The 20,391-nt window shown below is 42.5% G+C and overlaps 1 protein-coding gene across 4 annotated transcripts in view; it reads right to left on the bottom strand.

The window, feature by feature from the left end:
- ets1 (v-ets avian erythroblastosis virus E26 oncogene homolog 1) overlaps positions 1-19,469 on the bottom strand; it is a 39,073-nt gene extending 19,604 nt beyond the window's left edge. For 2 of the 4 annotated variants that reach the window (XM_022199650.2, XM_022199652.2), the window contains exons 1-3: positions 19,372-19,463; positions 17,925-18,093; positions 11,465-11,612 (exon numbers count right to left, since the gene is read on the bottom strand). In XM_022199650.2, the coding sequence (XP_022055342.2) occupies positions 11,465-11,612; positions 17,925-17,993 (217 nt within the window). In that variant the 5' untranslated portion in view covers positions 17,994-18,093; positions 19,372-19,463. Of the gene's footprint in view, positions 1-3,389; positions 3,757-11,464; positions 11,613-17,924; positions 18,094-19,371 lie in introns of those variants that run through there. The other 2 variants (XM_022199651.2, XM_022199653.2) reach the window with 2 other exon arrangements.
- Positions 19,470-20,391: the final 922 nt, after the last annotated feature.

The following is a 20,391-nucleotide window of genomic DNA, read 5'->3' as shown; positions in this document are numbered from 1 at the left end:
ACCCCTCTCTCACCATATGCTTATTATTTAGCAGGCTGCCGTATCTGGTGCTAACACGCCTTACTTTATGACTAAGCTTTATAAGCAAAGATTAAGGCGTGTAGTCACCAGGGAAGCGTCAAGAATGGACCCACGCACTATAATGGTTTTATATGGGCAATATAGCAGATGATAGGCTGAATAAAAGAGCAATGAATGAAACACCGACTGAATGGGGGGGAATAACCCATTTGATGCAACACAGTGGCATCAGTGAGCAGCGCGGGAAAGAAAGAAAGAAAAGACGGGGTCATTGTGGAAATTCACAAACACTCACTTCATTGGTATCCACCCAGTCTGAAGACAGTTCTGACCCGCACAGGGAGGTCCATTGAGCAAGCTGGTATCTGTTGCCCTCTAGGCACAGACATGGCCTGGTCAAACACTGCATGTCATAGGGGTGATGCACTGAACACTGGACTGACTAATCAAGTTTTGATCTGGCAGGCCAGATCGCCTTTAGTTTGACACGGCACACATTAGATGAAAAACTGACCCGTTTGCTACGTTTGGCCTGATTCATTGACAGACCACATCAAGAGGAGCCCAGATCACCCAGACAGTGTTTGCACAGCTGCCAACCAGCCATTCACACTAAAACATTGGCATATATTACACTGTGCTACTGAAACTGTGCTGACACAAACACACCAAAGCATAAACCTGAAGCTTATGTAACTCGGTGTGCTCTGTACCAACATGGGAGGAACCGTGAATAAGAAAGTCAGTGAAGTCCTCCTCAGAGTCATTCATCTGGCATGACCTGTACATACTTGTGTGTGTGAGTGTGTGTGTGTACTGTATATGGCATGCAGGCAGGCAGGCGTGGAACGAGATGCCATATAAGGCCTCTCGGCAGAAACATCAGCACTGCCAGTTACAACAAACTGCAGCGTTTTAATCAGATAAAAGTGAGCCTCCCCTCAAGCTCTTTCTATGCCTCTATGCATGCCACCCAGCAGGGCATGCTCACAAGCATTCCTGTCAGTCACTGAACCCCGACCTTCGGGCCTGACGAAACAGAGAAGTTAAGAGGGTCAACTGACTCAAGTCTGAAACAGACTTTTGTTGTAAATAATTGACAACTCTGTTGAGCATTAAAGCTATAATTGGACATCCACATTACAGTAAATGTTGCTTGAATATGCTGTAACGCTCCCTGGAAAGCAGTGTTCTCCATATCTTTAAAACCAGTCTCTGTAGAGCTGAGTGTTGTTATGGCTACATAATGCTTTCAATAATAAGCTACCACAGTCTGGGTTACAATGAAGTGCTGTGCCAGGAATTGACTACTGTAAGGCCGAACAGAGGAATAACAGCTTGGTGGAACATTAGAAACTTTGTTTGAGTGTACCTCTGACCCTGGCAGTGTGAGCACTTTTAAAGGAATTACCTCTGCTGGAGGGCGAGGACAGACCTTGGGTGAGCTGACACTGGCTACACTTCCGTCGCAAAAGAAAACAAACAATATAGTAAGGTGGGCTGGAAACCGCTTAAGCCTGTTAGTGGGGCATGCATGTATGTACAGTATGTGGTTGCAGGTGTTTGGGGGGGGAAAGAAAAAAGAAAAAAAGAGAGAGAAAAGACAGCTGTACTTCTCACAGTGCCACAGCTCTGTGACTGCTTGTGAAAAGTTGAGCAGCTATGTCCAATGGGAGAGCTGCTTCCCCCAGTAGCAGCCCAGCTAGCGCTTGTCCAACAAATCAACCAAATGCACGCTGGCTTTTGAATGGAGAGCTTATCTCTCTCAGTAAGTTGTAAGCAAAGAGCCTTTCATTGCACTTCACATGCCTGCAACTCTGTTATGTCTTTTTAGGATTAGGAGCAGCCTTGGACATTGGTAGAACATTTATCTTGTAAGCATGGTAATACCAAGGAGTAAACAGAGCAGCGTGTGTGTTTGTGTGTGTGTAGGAGAGAGTGGGGAAAAAAAGACGTGTTTGTGTGAAGTTGTGAACTGCTCCTTGGCAGCCTCAGCTTGACCCGAGCGCACCCAAGTGAGCATAAGTAGGAGCGAGCGTTGCGAAATGGTTTTGCAAGATAGTGCTACGCTTTGGCAACTTAACTGCAGCCGTCAGCACATTTTGTGCGTGTGTGAGATGTGTACGTACGAATCTATGCTCTGCAGGTATTGACAGCAGAGAGAGGGGTGGTTAATGTGGTGAGTCCCAGCTCCTTAGTGAGTCAACACTAGCAATTAGTATCAGATTTCCACGATGCATCAGTGCTGCTCCTCTAACAGGCTCAGTGCCACCTGAGCTGCAAAAATCACAAGGGACTTGGTTAATGTTAAAAGCTGCAGAATGCAAATCGCCCAAACATGCCACCATGTGTAGCATCGCTGTGCATGAAAATGAGAAGTGAAACCGCGCAAAGGTTTAAACCTCCCAATACAAAAACAGCTCACAGTTGCGGCCTTGCCTCGTCTGCACCCCCCCCACCCCCACCCCCACCCCCCCGCCCTGAACCAGACTACCCCTGGAGCAAGCCAAGAGCTGGAGAAGGCAAGCCTCAGCACTGCAGATTCATCACCTCAGCCTGCCTCTCCTTCCCTCTGGAAAGTCAGCTTCAGCCGCCGAGGAGAAGGAGGAGGTGGTGGGGGAGGCAGAGAAGAAAGGAGAGGGAGGGAGAGGAGAGGAGACAGTGGAGGTGGTGGGGAGTTATTAAGCACCACTGCCCGTCTCCCATGCCGGCTGGGAAGGACGCCTTGGCTCTGCCCGCCATGGCATGGAATATATGGGTCAGAGATGGGAGCTTGCAGGGGGGTGGGGGTGGGGGGCAACAGATCTCCAGCGAGATCAAAGCATGGATGAAGGAGAGAGTTGAACAAACCTACAAAGCATGTATGGACAGTCAAAAATGAACATCTGTAAACATACTACTCATCTAACCACTAAACATGCAGTTTCTCAAAGTGTGACAGCTGCAAGAGAGAATAACAAAACTGGAACTGTGTGACAGTTTCAACTGAAGACATCATACTTAATAACAACATGAAATCTGAAGTGAACTTTTGAACACACTGGCACCTCATCCCAAACACAACAGCACATGTTAAATGATGAGCGCTCACAGAGTGATTCATTCAGTGATAATAAGAACATGTACAGTACAGCTACTGTTGCATGACTGTAGAGCCTCCGGCATTTTCCTCAAGTGTTTGTCCACTATTGAGCAACAACATCGTCTTGGAAAAGCGTTCAGGACGCTGTGTCCCTCTGAGCGCATCTAATTGGCGCGGATTGACACAGCGATCGTTAACGTGATCTGTGCCAGCTGCCGGTTGCGTTACAACAATCATGAGTAACGTTAATCTCGTGTTAACTGTCAGAAGAGTTGTTGTTACTCACCGTCCATCTTCTCAGCCTTTATGATCGTTAACGTCGGTTTCATATCGACAACTGCCGTCATGATCATCAGATCAGCGTGATTTAACAAACGCCGCGTCCCTCTTTTTCTTTTTTATTCTAACAGCTCCCAAAAAAACACAATATAAGGAAGAGGGGGAAAAAATCTCTTCCTTTTGGCGCGTTTCGATCAAATCAACTGTCCAAAATCAAAATCTTTCTCTCTCACACTAAAAAGCTTTTGACTCCCAACTTCTATGCTCTCCTCTCTCCGGAACATACACACACACACACACACTCCCTCTTTTCCTCGTTCTTTCTTACTCACTCACACACTCACTCACTCCTTCCTCTCTATCTCTGCCTTTATGGGCGTTGCATTGCAGCGCGACGACAGCCGAAGGGGGCGGTGTTTAGGGAGCTGACTCGCCAGTTGATTCACAATTCAATTACAATGCGTCCCCCCCACCCCAACCCCACCCCACCCGTCCACACACACACACACACACGGGATCACACAATAGCCCACCACCTCCCACGTGTCTCCTACTTGCACCCCCATGCACGTCATCAGTTAGTATAGTCCCCCATGTTCCCGAAAATTACTTGTGTTTTACAGGAGTGAGGAAACACTCCAAAGATGTGAGAGCTGCTGATCTGCCTCAAATTTGAACTTTAACGCTATTTCAGATGGATACCATCAAATATGACGGAAACTGTTCATGCCACGGCTCCATCTTTCCACCTTTCCGTGTCAAATATCAAATTTCACCACTCCTAAATGAGTGTTTCAGGAACGCTAGAGTGGATAAGACACAGAAATTAGCTCAATTCGGTTGCCATCTAATGCTTTCTGAGTGTGGACGCAGCTTTAGAATTTCAAATACTCACATACCAGCAAATCTAAACAGTTCAGGTGTCGTTTAAAAAACGGCGACTATGAGCTAAAAGGGGAGTCTGGACTGTCTCTGTCCTTGAATCCTGCAGGTCCAGGCTCCCTCATAACTTGTAACTCACCCTCATAAACACCTCAGAGTATTTCCTGTTCACCTTGTACTGATCAATAAAATCCAAGCATGTCTATTTTTGTTACACTGCGGCATCAGGGAGTAACATGGTACGTCGTTGCAAATAGGTGCAGTACTAGGCCTAACTTACATGTAAATGGGGTGTATAAATGGCGCAAGATTTAAAAATAGTTTAATTGTAGGTTACTGACAGGCTATTAGCCCAAAATCAATTTAACTGGGTCTTCTGTCTCTAAGATCATCAATGAAAACCAAGTTCGAACAAGGCGAGCTGCCTGTTTTAATTCTCGGTTAGCATTGACTGTCTGTTCCTTCTTTTTATTAAGAGTTTTGTGCTTTCTTATCGCCAGTAATCAGGAACAATGACCATGCCTTACTGGAAATTGAATCACAAATTTGTTCTCCCGCTGAAAAAGAACAAAAAACAGTAGAAACATTGGGCTTTTTAGCCACAAGCCGTTGCCATTAAAAGGAACATCTCCCATAGCAACAGAAACAGTAATAACAGATTGCAATACCATTGCTTTTAACGAAAGGCAGGACACTGAATGGATAGTGTGGAACCAGGTTAATGCAAATGTTTCCCTCCTTTTGTGCATTAATGAGACAATGTAAATGGTTTTCTTGAAGGCACTGGTCAGATTTTTCCATATTTCCAAATTAGAGTGAGTCATATGATGCACATCAGTATGATAGTTCTGTACGTACTGTACGCATGTATGCCTAAATGGGATAATCGACTAGAAGGAGGCTTGGGAGACAGGGATATTGATCACACATGGATTTTTAAACCGGTGGTACTTCACCGGCTCCATTAGCAGCCCTGGATCAGGTTTCATTGGCCTGATAGAAGCCTCATCTGGGAGGAGTGCTGGTGGGTTCTGTGGTGAGAGGAGCTGCCTCACAAGGGGCAAAGTATAGAGGGGTGATGGAGGAGAAGAATGGAAAGGGGGAACAGTAGCCCTCACTTCATCTCAGCCAGTCAGTCTCTCACTCTCTCTGACTGAACCTCTTTGTTTTCTGCTAATGAACTCCCGCGTATCTGTTCTTAAAAGGACAGCCTGGGTCCTTTTGTGCCTAAGGGCAGCCATTTAGGGTTTAATGGTGTTGCTGACTAATATCTGGGCTGGTGTCACTGCAGTGCTATTCAGTTTGAGGCTTCCTCTGGTCATTTTTACTTTTTTTTTTTTTTTTTTTTTACATTTTTCATACAACCAAAGCATTTTGCTTGTAGTTTCCTCTTTTACTTTTCAGAATGCATCTTAAAATAAATATACAAACGCTGTATTATTAACCTGCCGTCTTAAATATGTAAGTAAACTAGAAGATTGTTGATCTTACTAAAGTCCTGTTGCTATGATACATCTGAATTTCTTTCTCTTCCTAATACTCCATGAGTCTATTGTCCTGAGACATTCTAGTGTACAATGACCCTGAAGACAAATTCATTTCTATGAACAGCACACTGACATGGGGAAAATAGTGTGCATGGAAATCACAGTGGTGAACTACTAAACACTAAGTTTATCTTTGTAGAAATCTCTATATCAACTGTAGGAACTGTTTATGTCAGTTTTTCACAATATGAACCAAAAGAAGAAAACAAGTATTGTTGAAACAAACTGTGCCATTTCCTTTTGAGACAGAGGGATTGTTAATTGTCTTACACTCATAAAGCAACCAGCTAGTACATGTAACATAAGGACACGTGTCCCAGATCAAACAAGTTTTGGTTTCAGTGTCTCTTTACTTCACCTGGCAAATGCTGTTTCCATGGTTTTGACAGTTAGCAGGTTTCACTCATTTGTGCTGCAGCGTGGCTCCCCCAGCTAAAACAGCTTTCTCTCTCCTCGCCGCTCTCTGCTGCTTGCTGTCTGTCTTTCACTGGCACATCTGTGCTGTCTGCCTGCCTATAATCCTTAGATGTAACCGTTGCACCTGCTACTTTTCACAGAGTTAACTGAAAGGTTATTTGATTTAGAGCAATCCATACAGCTGTCAAGTGATATTTGTCTTTGATGTCGGCGCCCTCGCAGCGAGTCAAAAGAGTTTGAGTTGCTCTAAGTATCTAGAGTTCAGCATTATACTTTCTTTCACATTTGCAAACAATACATCTCAAATGATGCCTTAGCTGGGGAAAGCCAAAGAGTAATGCATCTTAGTCAATAAATATGACCTGATGGGAATGGTTAGCTGTGTGAATAGACAGCATTTAGCATGCAATCAATCAGTCACTGGAGCACACAGTGAAATGGGTGATGGACACGCACACACACAGAGAGAGAGAGAGAGAGAGAGAGAGAGAGAGAGAGAGAGAGAGAGAGAGAGAGAGAGAGAGAGAGAGAGGGAGCAGACAGTCAAACAGTAAAACAGTGGGGTCCTTGTGGCTTCTGTCTAGAGGCTCAGTCTCAGCTCTATCTGTGGTGGATGCTGTCTGAAGGTGCCACAGGCTGGATGCACTCCTGCTGAGATCAGAGGGTTAGTTGGACCAGGAGTGGTGTATCCCTGTATGTGTGTGTGTGTGTGTGTGTGTACTGTGTACATCTCTGTCTTGTGCCTTACATTCCAAAGTCTCTTCAGAGAGCGTGTGTGTGTGTGTGTGTGTGTGTGTGTGTGCGTGTGCGCTTTACTAAATTGTGTGCGTGTAAGTGCACTGAAAGTAGCAGGGCCTCCCTGAACAAAGGCTCAGCTCTTTTCTGAACAATTAGCTTCGCTAAAAAGGACATCTCTTCCTCCATTAGCGGCACCACGTGCCCCCCATCACTCCATTGTGCAGATAATTCAATTATCCCCACCCCCCTCCGAGTCTCTTTGCCTCCCAGACCTCCCTCTCGTCGTCTTGCCCTCCCTCTTTCCCTCCCTCCTCTCTGTTAGCATCAAGGTCTCAGAAAAAGCTCTGCTCCTCGCAGCTAAAGGGAAAATACACTGCTCTGTGGTTTTAATTTATTTCTTATTGAATCAACGAAGGTTGTGTACTATAGTAAGTAGCAACACTCAAAGGAATGGTGGACTCAGAAAAGAAAATTATCGATCCATAAACATTCAGTTGTATGATGCTGCTGTTTTTTTTTTTAACTGCTGTATAAATGCTCATCACATAGAGATACACCCAACAATTGACCTTAAGTACTATAACATGGACTTGAATCAAGTATGATCGCAAATTATGAGGTAAGAGGTATTCACTCTTACCATCACTGCTGTACACTCATTGTAGTTAACAGTCTGTGGATATTGCTAAGCTCACGATATAAACATTAAAACAATAGGGGGTCTCACTCGGGATTCATTAAAGCGCCACCTTTCCTGATGAGCTGGCATCTGTTGCATCATCACCCGTCAGTGATTGCATGTATTTGAGAACTGCATGTTCTCCAACTGAAGCGGTTTGTAATTAGTCACTGCGCTATCAAGAGGAACTTACCACGCTAACACTTCCTAGAAATAAAGCTTGTAGTACTCCGGGAAGGGGAAGTTTAAAAATTGGGTATGTGGCTGATGCTTTAAGGCAGAGAATTCCAAATTTTAAAAGACGGAGTCGTTCTTCAAGAAGGGTGTACACAGCTGGCAGCTGTTATTGAGGGAAAAAAATACATTTCTTAAGGTAAAGAGTACTGATTTAGAGAAACACTCAAATAGATAGCTTATCAAAGGAGAAGCAGTACAACACAATCTTTGAGATTTTAGTTCAACAAAGCAGTACTTGAAGCTATGAAATTCCAGTCACTGTGGGGTAAATTGATTTAAGCACACATTAAAGCATCTTCTTTGAAGGCTCATGTGGAAACTTACAGAGTTCAGACTTCTAAAAATAAAATCCATAAATGTACAGTGTTGTAGTAACAGATTACCTCTTTCCTCTGTTTATTGACTAACACCTCTTGCCTCAGCTCTATCATCACAGCACGCAGTTCAAATATAGGAGCACGGCGGTTGTGTAGCCCATTCCTCCACAGTTGTCTGTCGCTTTTCCGTGTTTCCCCTCTTGTTTTGTTTTATTGTTGGAGGGGGAAGTGTGCGCCGGCCTGATTAGCATCACTGTTTCCTCCTTTCCCATAACCCCCCAGACCCCCGCAGGCTGCCTGTTTACTTTTAGAAATAAAAAATGGGCCTGCGCCCGTGAGGACGTGCCCCTCATCAGAGGCGAAGCCCCCCCTTCCACCCACCCAAGGCTCCACATCTCAGATCCTCCTCCCCTCGTCTCCTCTCCTCCCACCATCGCAGTCCCAGTCCTGTGACTTATCCCTTTCCTTATCCGTCCTCTCTCTTTAAAAACTGTATTCCACCCACTCTCTTTTGCTTCTCACCCCATTCCCCTCCTCTTCCTACTGTCCAGCTGTCAAATCACATCAAATAAAACAGGCCAATGGTCCCTGAGTGCCAGATCACAGCTGTGTCTGCCTGTACTAAATGGGAGTGCATGTTTAAATGTACAGTGAACTCATGAGTGCCTGGGAGTGGATCGGTGTGTATATGTGTGTGTGTGTGTGTGTGTCTGCTTTATTGAATGGAAGGATGCTGTAATACAATACACACCAGAGTGCAGGGTGTGAATTTAATGAATGAATATTCGGAGTGTGCATCACTGCAGGATGTTGGTGGAGTGTGCAGGCATATGTGCGTGATATCTGCGCCTGGATTTCAATGATATCGCACAGAAATACACACTCAAGCCATCCGATTTCTTTTTTCCTCCCACACACACACAAATACAGTGAATTTCCACAATGGGAGTTGACAACAGGTCCTGTGGTGTGTGAGTGTTGGATGGTTAAGAGTAGAGCTGGGTTAGTGTAAACATCACCATGGCATGGCTGTTGTCAGGAAGCGGTGTGTGTGACATTGGGCTCTGGGCCAAACATGCGATAGTTCTTTAACGTCCAGCATCCCCGCCTCACATCTGCTCTGTACTCTGTCTTTCTCACACAGCAACATCTCATTTTAAAACACCCAATCCATTCACAATAAAACAAGGACTTCCACTGTAAAATCCTAACTTCCCCACTTCTAAAGATAAACACCATACATCACCCCATATATCGAAGACAGTGTGTTTTGTTCGTGAGGTAGATAGGAATGTTGACAACTCAGGACTTACCTGCTTCAAAATGTAACTGATATTATTTTTATTTATCATCTTCGAACTACTGCACCAGTAAAATGTTTAGAAATGACTGATTCAGATGATGGACTTTCAGTTTTATTCTAGTGTATCTGATGAATAGGCTTTCGGAAATATTCATATTCCACTAAATCTTTAGTTGATTTGATTGAGGGGGATCTAAGATGTTTCCTGCTGGGAAATTAAACATATAATCTCTTAATGAACAAAAACATAAGTTAAAACTATAACAGTATGTAGTCATTTGTGATTTCAATGCAGAAAACCCCAAAGTGCCAATCACTTACACAGCTTGAAAATGTCTGCACCTCCGTTTTTAATTATGTACAAATTAAATATGAGTATTTCTGAAATCGCAAATTATTAAAATGGGACTGCGCTTCGAGTTTGACAGAAATGAGTCAAAGCAACGGCTCAGGGCGTGAAGACTGTGACAGAGGTTACTGCTTAACTGCTTTTTGAGGTTAGCAGCAACTCATACCGGCGCATGCTAGAAGCACGGAGACCTCAGCGGCTCTATGTGACGCTATCATCAAGAACAGAATGACTCTAACAGCATCTCCAGGTGGCTCTCAAACGCTCACAGACCTGTGATCTGCATGCGTTTAGGAGACGGATGAGAAAGAGAAAAAGAAAAAAAAAAAAAAAAGGTCAACGCTCGGTCATTTTTTTCCACTCAGCAATGTTTATGTCAACGGTTTAGCGCTGGGAGGAATGAAGTGAGGGCTGCAAAGGAGTGTGTCTCTGGCAACAAACATCAGCAAATCCCATCAAATCCCGACTCCCTCATACACACACACATGCACACTCTGTCCCCCTCCACCTCTCCAGAGACCAAACTAGAGGCTTGGGAAAAAGATGGCCACCCTTTGGCCCCCTATCTTGCCCCCTGCATTCAGCTCAGGGAGGTGACGGAAGAAAGCCTGTGCCCCCCCAGCACCCCTACCCTACTCCCGTGGCGTGCGTCCCAGTCCACCAGCATCAATCACTTTTGAGGACTCGAAGAGGCCAGAGTCAAACGCAGGCAAACGCACGGGAAGGAATGTTCCAGCTTAAAATAAAAAAGTAATTCAAAAGTACAAAAAACAGTGAAAGAAAAAAAAACCCGAAAGAAAGGACTGGAAGCAGTAAAAATGCGGGGCATTTGGTCACAACCAGAAGTAGAGAGAGACACAGAAAGGAAGAGATGGGGGTGGTGGGGGCAGAGGGGGTATCTGGTAAAGGCATTGCCCTCGGGGTCAGCATCACCAGCATCCCTTGTGCAGCAGATGCAGGCCAAGTTGAGGCTGAGTGTGTGTGTACTTATGTGTGTGTTACTAATGTTATGAGGACATAAATCTGTTCTGTTGCACGGACTCATCTCATCTTTTTAGAACAAAAGCACATCTATAGTGTAAATCATTACATTATAGTTTGAAGACTTGGTTTAAGGTTAGGATGAAGGTTAAGACTAGTATGGATCTCCAAGAAAATGAACTACAGTCAGTGTGATGTCCTCTGAAGTGATGGAAACAAACTAAATGTGTGTGTGTCTGTTTAAAACTGAATTATGGAGTTGAGACGTGTGTCAAAACATGAATGTCAGCGTGTGTCTGATTAAGCGTTTAGCATTCCGTTTAACACAAATTCTTTTGTTTGCTCTGAGTTGTTTTGTCACAATAAACAGTTGACTACTGAAGCATGGACAGTATGAGTTAAAAAAGGAAAGGCAAGCTGTGTGTGTGGTTTTATTTTTTGCAGATTATCACATAGGTGCATTTTGGTTTCATTAAAGTTTCTAACCAGCAACTATGTCTCTTAGGAACATTAACTTTATTTATTTTTAAATGGATTTCAAAATAAAAGCCACGACTAAGTATAGATTTTACCTCTTTTTACAGTATCTCGTTCCATGTTTGACATCAAACCATCTGTGTCCGTTTTCTTACCTGTAGGACAAACATCGTGCCCATCAGGTACCTCCTGCAGGGGTATATCATGAGGGTAAAGGGGCTGTGAAGGGTAGTACTGCTGCTGAGGGTGAACCACACCTGGGAGCTGGTTCTGAGGACCCACCGCCACTCTTCCACTCTGCCTCTGGAGACAAACAGCACACAGTGTAAGGTTTAGTCAACATGAAATGAAAAGCATGGAATAGATGGATACTGTACATGAACACAGCTAATTTATTCTGTGCTTCTTTACTGCTGTACGTTTCATTTGCTCAGGAGGACTGTCGAAGGGGACTTTAAGAAAACAAGAAACAATTAAGCTATGACTGGAGATGTTTAATTGGATAGGTTGTTTTACAGAATTATGTAAATCAGTTGAATAAGGCCAAGCCAATGAGCTGTGGGATCAATAACGAATGTGGTTGTCTGTAATTTTGGGCATCTTTACAATCCACTTTAACTAGCCTTTATGGATGGAAATATTATAAAAATGGCTCCAACTAAAATCTAACTGAATTATGTGGGTGTACGAATAAAACATTTGGAAGTCACTTCAATAGTCCTATCAGCTTGATCTCTAAAAAACAAAAAACAAATTTGACCTACTCTAGAAGCAGTGCAAATTTGACTTTTTCAAAAACAAATCAGGGTATTTTCCTGTGCCAAATAGATTCAGGCTTAGCTTACTCTGCTTACAACTGAAAAAAGTGTTATTTATGAGCCTGGAAAAGTATTAAAGCTAGAAAAAAAAACAACAACTTATCAAACTGTGTGATGGCATCGGCCCAACAGCGTAACCTTAGAATCTGAAAACATTTTTTTTTCATTGTTTCCATGCACAGATAACCCCTGCAGTTAAATTTGACTCATTCAGTTTATCTTTGCTGTGTTGTTTTATCCTGCTTATCACAGAAATGTTCACGTAAGAGGTTGCACTAAAAGGGGAAGTCTAAAGTCAGCAGTTGACAGTGGAGCCAAAAGAGATATGAAATTCTGTGTGGAAACAAGCGAGAGCAGGGAGCAAGATAGCCGCCTGGCCATTTTTAGTGAATCAGAACCTTCATTTGACAACAAACAAAAATGTCAGTAGGTAGGGTTTTGGACTGAAACTGGTAATTTTCTCACAAGCGAGCAGTTACACTGTGTTCTTTTTACCATTTGAATGCAGCAGCTTTTATCACAAAGTTTTGTATTCTGATAGAAAGTGTTTTGTCAGCTGCCTCTGGAGCAACAGTGTCTACAGTCATGCTACAACACGCAATTTGCTTTTGGAATTTATGCTCATTGCATAAGAGTTTCTCGTACAGTGTTATTCAATGAGCTACTTTTTTTTTCATTTTGCATTTGTAACATGTAAAAGGCACCAAGAGCAACGCTAGACTTCTCTGTGTTATACACACGTGGACAAAATTGTTGGTACCCCTCAGTTAAAGAAGGAAAAACCCACAATTCTCACTGAAATCACTTGAAACTCACAAAAGTAACAATAAATAAAATTTATTGAAAATTAAATAATCAAAATCAGCCATCACTTTTGAATTGTTGATTAACATAATTATTTAAAAAAAACAAACTAATGAAATAGGGCTGGACAAAAATGATGGTACCCATAACTTAATATTTTGTTGCACAACCTTTTGAGGCAATCACTGCAATTAAACGATTTCTGTATTTGTCAATGAGCGTTCTGCAGCTGTCAACAGGTATTTTGGCCCACTCCTCATGAGCAAACAGCTCCAGTTGTCTCAGGTTTGATGGGTGTCTTCTCCAAGTGGCATGTTTCAGCTCCTTCCACATATGTTCAATGGGATTCAGATCTGGGCTCATAGAAGGCCACTTTAGAATAGTCCAACGCTTTTCTCTCAGCCATTCTTGGGTGTTTTGGCTGTGTGTTTTGGATCGTTGTCCTGTTGGAAGACCCATGACCTGCGACTGAGACCAAGCTTTCTGACACTAGGCAGCACATTTCTCTCCAGAATGCCTTGATAGTCTTCAGATTTCATCGTACCTTGCACACTTTCAAGACACCCTGTGCCAGATGCAGCAAAGCAGCCCCAAAACATTACTGAGCCTCCTCCATGTTTCACCGTAGGGACAGTGTTCTTTTCTTCGTATGCTTGGTTTTTGAGTCTATGAACATAGAGTTGATGTGCCTTACCAAAAAGCTCCAGTTTGGTCTCATCTGTCCAAAGGACATTCTCCCAGAAGCTTTGTGGCTTGTCAACATGCATTTTTGCAAATTCCAGTCTGGCTTTTTTATGAGTTTTTTTCAGCAGTGGTGTCCTCCTTGGTCGTCTCCCATGAAGTCCACTTTGGCTCAAACAACGACGAATGGTGCGATCTGACACTGATGTACCTTGGCCTTGGAGTTCACCTTTAATTTCTTTGGAGGTTGCTCTGGGCTCTTTGGATACAATTCCAACGATCCGTCTCTTCAATTTGTCATCAATTTTCCTCTTGCGGCCACGTCCAGGGAGGTTGGCTACTGTCCCGTGGGTCTTGAACTTCTGAATAATATGAGCCACTGTTGTCACAGGAACTTCAAGCTGTTTAGAGATGGTCTTATAGCCTTTACCTTTAAGATGTTTGTCTATAATTTTTTTTCGGATGTCCTGGGACAATTCTCTCCTTCGCTTTCTGTTGTCCATGTTCAGTGTGGTACACACCTTTTCACCAAACAGCAGGGTGACTACTTGTCTCCCTTTAAATAGGCAGACTGACTGATTATGAGTTTGGAAACACCTGTGATGTCAATTAAATGACACACCTGAGTTAATCATGTCACTCTGGTCAAATAGTTTTCAATCTTTTATAGAGGTACCATCATTTTTGTCCAGGCCGGTTTCATTAGTTTGTTTCTTTAAATAATTATGTTAATCAACAATTCAAAAGTAATGGCTGTTTTTGATTATTTAATTTTCAATAAATTTTTATTTATTGTTACTTTTGTGAGTTTCAAGTGATTTCAGTGAGAATTGTGAGTTTTTCCTTCTTTAACTGAGGGGTACCAACAATTTTGTCCACGTGTGTATGTCATGTGTAACTGACAGCCTGGCAGACAGAGTGACTGCCGATCTGATAAGCAGCCCCTGTTTAGGCACAGCAGCATTTATCAGTAGTCGTCCAGCTTTATGGATGGCTAACGTGACCGCAGGATCAGGGAGGCCAGTTTACAAGGTTCTTCAGAGGTTTGCATGAGGTGCTGCCATCTCCTATCACAAGTCAGTCAGCAAGAGGGGAAAGTTAGATAGGCAGAAAAGGAGCCACATGGATGATTTATGGATTAGGCAGATAGACTGTCACAGATAGCAGTGGAGATAACATCGACACCATGATATTGTTTGATTAGCGCAAGTGTGCAGTGATTTTACTACAATCTGGAGGATCCTTGCATGCCTTTTTTAATTTGAAGAAATAGTTCACAGTAAATGCAGTTTATATTTTCTGTATGGTCCATATTTATAAACATACCTAATCCACAAAAAATAAAAACTAACCTAAAATGTTTTTTTTAAGGGGAATGTGAGCATATATAAGCAGTCTGTGCCATGTTTGTATTTCAACCTCAAAGCTGTAGTGTTCCAATGACTGTCTTTAATATATGAATTCAGACTCAATCTACAAAACCAACTGTGTTAACTTGCAGGGTAGGGCTCTCTGTATCATTACTCGTAAGAATAAGCTTCCAATTTGAACATGTATGGGCGCTTTACTGTAAAACTACAACTTGGCATTTTGTAGCATAGCGTTTCACAGGGTTTGGGCAGAGGTGTAGGTGAGCTGGTGTGCTCGAGCTGCCATGAATGGGGAAGGGTGGGTGGAAAAGAGACATCATACATCTGCACAGTCTAGATAAAGCAACAAGGTAGAGTTATATCTAAGCTATTTTAGGGTATGAATGGGTTCTTTTCAAAGAAACAGGTCAAGAATATGTAACTTTGATGCACAGAGACGGGTTAAAATAGTGACTGGAGAAGCATTTTAAAATCTGCAGTATGTGAAATATTAAAATCAACATTAAAATCCTCCATCTGTCCTGACTTGACCAAACAGTGTCATTTATTACATTGCATTTTTTTGTTTGTGTGTTTGGTTCTTCTTTTTTGTCACTGATGTTTCATCGGTAAGATAGCACTGGAATAGGAAATGACTAGACACTCGGTAGTGAGTAACACTTTGATTACACAGCTTTTCTCAGTGTGCTCGGGTCTCCAGTGCAAATTCAGACATTTTGATTGATCTAGTTTAGAAAGGAGCCCCTGTAATACTCTTATGTCAAGTATATATGAAGCATAATGTTTGTGTATTTATTGTAAGATAGTGTGCCTCCTGTCTAAAACTTGTTCAGATTGTCACAATAGATGGATTGGTTTTGTCTTTTACCAGTTACCCACAAAGTAGCTCTAACTACTAACTAATTCACTACTACTTTAAAAACTCACAGTGAAAAGTTCCTCATGACATAACTTGAAATTGAGCAGCATATTTTGCAATATGGAAACACATAACTTGCAGTGCACATGTAAGGAAAACAGAAATTCCCAATGTTACGAGAATCACTTTCTGATTCTGCAACAGTAGTGACTCATTTTTCTCACTTTTTAGCGTGTCATCTATGTATATGACACGCTAAAAATGGAATATGTTCCCTCAGACAATAATTTGTCTATTCACTGCCACGTGTTTCATTCATCTGCCCTCTAGTGGTGCTAATAGGAACTGCGCTGTCTAAAGCTAGCAGGCACGTGGAATCACATGTACGTTTGTGATAGTTGAAAGAGCGCTAGTATAGTGAATGATGACGTGGACACTGAACAGAAATGAACTGGTGTCAGTGTAATTTGTCACACCTGTGCTTCTGTGCATTGACAAAATGTAAAGATCTGCCAAAGCAAATTCAAAGCTGTGTCTGAAATCACTTTCTATTCATCGGCGAGTGCTCTATATTTACCCGGCTCCATTATATTGGAGTTTGAAACGTAAGCAATGCACAGCACACTCTAAACATCACACAAAAAAATTCAATCAGTCCAACATGTGTCACATGTTTGTAGATGCAAAAAATGCTGTCATGACAAATGTGGAACAACACAAAATGATTCATAAAAGTACACAATCTTAGTTTGTACCTCACTTTTAAATGAACTACTGAGCATCTTTTTTACATATTGTAGAGGGTCATGATCTTTGCAACACTGAATATATATAGTTCTTTGATGTTTCTTGTGTGAATTATTTGAATAATTTGTGTCAAAGAAAAGAAACTGAAATCAAAAGTTTGATTGCATGCAATTTCACATTAATGCTGTATGAAAAACAGTGCTATGCAAGAAATATGTTGCTTATTTCTGCAGTAGGCAAGTCTCACCTTAAAGTAGCTTTAAAATGAAACTAGTTTTCGTTGCCGTGAGGTGACGTTCTCAATTGCTACAAGTTGCTTAAAGTTCAGATTTTTTAACCAGCATTCTCTCTAACATCATCTTTGTGAAGCATATAAGACACAGACAGAGTCTTAATTGCAAACATAAAAAAGAAAACACATCAGACCCTCTGCTTTTCGTTGATGGTTCATGTAAATTCAAGACAATAGAGCTACCGAGGCGACACGGGTGCACCTTTTGACCAGGCTGCCCCGGTATACAGTAGTCTCAATTTCGAAGGCAAGCCCCACCACCTGAGCCAATTAGGACCCAGGGAGCTCTATTCTTCCATGTTTCTGTCGGGCCAGGGTGGGGTTGCCATTTGCATGTAACCTCAGTCTATTATCCTAATGTGCTGGTGCTCTGCATACAAATGGCGGTATTTATTTTGCTGCTCCTTGGCCTTCACCCTTCAAATGCTCACCTGACAGGAATCCCAATGTTCCCAGCTACCAGTGTCTCTGACTCTGTATTCAGCTCTCTCATTTGGAGAGCGTTAAGAGCCTCGGTGTTCTTGCAAACAGACCGCAGCAAAGCGCTACGCAGGTGGCTCAGAAGAGAAAAGTGCTAGTCGGCAGGGATTGTCTGACTCCAGTTTGATTGGTTAGAGCCACGGTGGGAGGCTCACAGGTCTCATTATTTATGATATCACTTGCTAAAGAGAAGTGCATGGCGATGGGTGGTTGTGCAACGCCGTTTCACAGCCTTGGACAAAATTGTCTTGTTCAACAGCTCTGTTTCCTAACTTTTGACGAAATCATGAGGAACAGCTTGTGCAGATACAGGCAGTATTAGTGCAACTCCGGTAGACTAAACTCAACAGGAAAACGTTCAGATCAAGTGTGCGCCTGCCAGGTGATGGAATCCAGAGTTTGCGAATACACATACAGGAACACCACTCCAATGCTCCTGCACACATTCCTGCATACACACACACACATATAAATGCTCATTCCCCCACACACACTCCTGGCTGACTGTGTGGTAGGTAGCAGAGGCAGACTGAACACAGGGATAATTTACGAGGGAGGTCTTACCATTGCGCCCAGACGGTCACAGGGGTGAAGGGCTGGGTAGGAAGAAACTGGATCCATGTAGTAACTCATCACGGACACTGTGGACAGGAGAAGCGAGGCCTGCTGAGGGGATCAACACGCAAACAGCCGAGGCAGGGTGGAGCGACCTATCTATCAACCACTGTTTACACTTTGTGTGTGAATGCAAGTGTGTCGTATATAATGTGTGTGTGTGTTTTGGTATGTATATGTAGGTGGGTGAGGGAAGAAAAAGAGGGAGAAGGGATGGGGGTCAAAAAGAGAGTGAGTGAGAATTTTGAGCAGCGTTTCAAATACCTGCAACATCCTGAGTTTGAAAGGGTGAAAACTACGGTTGTCGGCACATGTGGCATTTGTCTGATTTATGATTTCGGGTTTAGGCAAGTTAATTTTATTTACTTTTTTGGTCAAATTTAAATGACATAATCGTGGTTTGGATAGAGAAAATGATTCCAGCTGAAGCAAATCCATCCATCCAGAGGCTTGTCAACCTAACATTTCCATCACTTCTACCACTGTCTCCCTCCCTTCCCATTACGCTAAAACCGCCTCCTCTCCTTCGTCTGCCTCCCTTCTTCCTCCTCACCCCCTCCTCCTCACCCTCACCCACCCACCTTTGCTTATCACTTAACATTGTTTACTTGAAGCCGCATCAACAAAAGAGACTGGAAACTGAGCTGAAGGATTGCATTAGGGGGGGAATGGCGTATATGGGCAGTGGCATGCTGCATACAGGTCCCATCCTCCTCACATTCATATGTTAAGCAATTTGGCATATCTAGTTTGTGGCAGCTGCTGACAGACTGCGGGGAGATGTGCCAGTGCTCAATGCTTGCAGATGTTCAGCAGCTCAAAAAGACTCAGATGTTCTTGTTTCAGGGGAAAAAGTACCCATACACCATGTGAATAATGCTCAAATCAGCTCTGTCATTCAAATGCATGCACTACCTTTAGCCTTTTCCTTAAATGTAGCTGATTCAGTGAAAGGAAATAAAGGAGTAAAGCATTCATATAGCCCTAATTATGCATTTCTTGATATAAATAGACCCTAATGTATTAGGCTATATTTTTGAAGGCTTCTATTTGAAGGCAGTTTAAAGCCCATAAATGGAAGGAAATTGACAATCCCATTGAAAAAAAGTTCATTTTAAAAGGAGATAAATATGTGCATGCAACTTTTTCCCCCTTCTTCTTCTGTAGGCACAACTAAAGGAAAGATGAAAAAGGTCGAAAGCAACGCATCTCAATTTAAAAAAAAAAAAAAAAAAAGCGCTTCGCGCTTCATGAGAATTCCTGACGGGAAAAAACAGAAACTTTAAAGGCAACACGTTCACCCTCGGAGCATCAAAGCAGCGCAGATAACAGCATCTTGTCATTTTATCGCTGACTTACAGCTACTTTAGGTAACAATAAGAAACTTTGCACTTACCGACTGCGGGGTGAGAAGTTTCCTGTGAGCGCTGGACAGCTGAGTGTGACAGCTGAGCGGTGGACTGCACAGATGCTGTACCTGCTCGCAGCGAGTCCCACAGAGGAAGGAATATTATGCACACTCCTAGTCCCTCCCTCCCTCCCCTCAATCGCACGGTGATCCTCTCCAAATCCTATTTTTCCTCCGCATGTAGTGTTTGGATTTCACATGCAGTTGCGGTTCACATGAAGCCACAGTACAGGTGTGAGCTCGTAGGAAGAGAGTCTTTGTCAGGCAATAAGTTTTCCCTCATCCCTCCAATATTCATTTTGCTGTAACATTCCAAAATCCTGCAGATAAAGAGCATTTATTTAATGTCAAATTGGCTTCTTTAGGGTTTTATAGGTAAACTTAACAATAAAGAAAAGGCTGATTTGAAATTTTAGACTCCAGTAAGCTATTCCCACAGCTTAATTAAATGCATGTATTTACAGTTTTAACAGCAAAAAATGACAGAACAATGTTTATAATTGCATCAATTTAATGTTTGTAGTAATTTCAACTCAGATTTCTGCATTGGTTGATTGAAAGCTAAATTCAAATTGAGGCAACTTGATTAAATGGGCTTGATAACTTGATAAGTTTTCTTCGCCTTGCCCACATTATGCAGTTTGCTAAAGCTGTTCGTTAATACAGCATTTTCCAGGATTTTAGTAGCAGGGTCATTCCGCCCCTCAAATTTCGAATAATCCAAGTACAGCTGAAGATTTCAAACCCCCTGTCTTACCTCAACATGTCTGGACAATCTGAGATGGGTCAAACAGGCAACCAAAAATACATCTGATTGTAAGGGAAATGCTAATTCCACTAACTCAACGTAGTTTGTTGGTTGAACATAACTTCATGAGAAGTTATCATGAATCAAAAAGATGTTTTATTTAGCCCAGATATTACTGGTAAGAGTTCATTCTCTATATGTTTAATGAACAATACTACTAAAAACAAATGCAAACTGAGTTTGAATTATGTAATTGTTTG

The sequence above is a fragment of the Acanthochromis polyacanthus genome, chromosome 13 (assembly GCF_021347895.1).
Source record: "Acanthochromis polyacanthus isolate Apoly-LR-REF ecotype Palm Island chromosome 13, KAUST_Apoly_ChrSc, whole genome shotgun sequence".
Lineage (NCBI taxonomy): Eukaryota > Metazoa > Chordata > Actinopteri > Pomacentridae > Acanthochromis > Acanthochromis polyacanthus.
The sequence above is the reverse complement of the archived record's forward strand: the minus strand, read 5'-3'. Positions and strand labels throughout refer to the sequence as shown.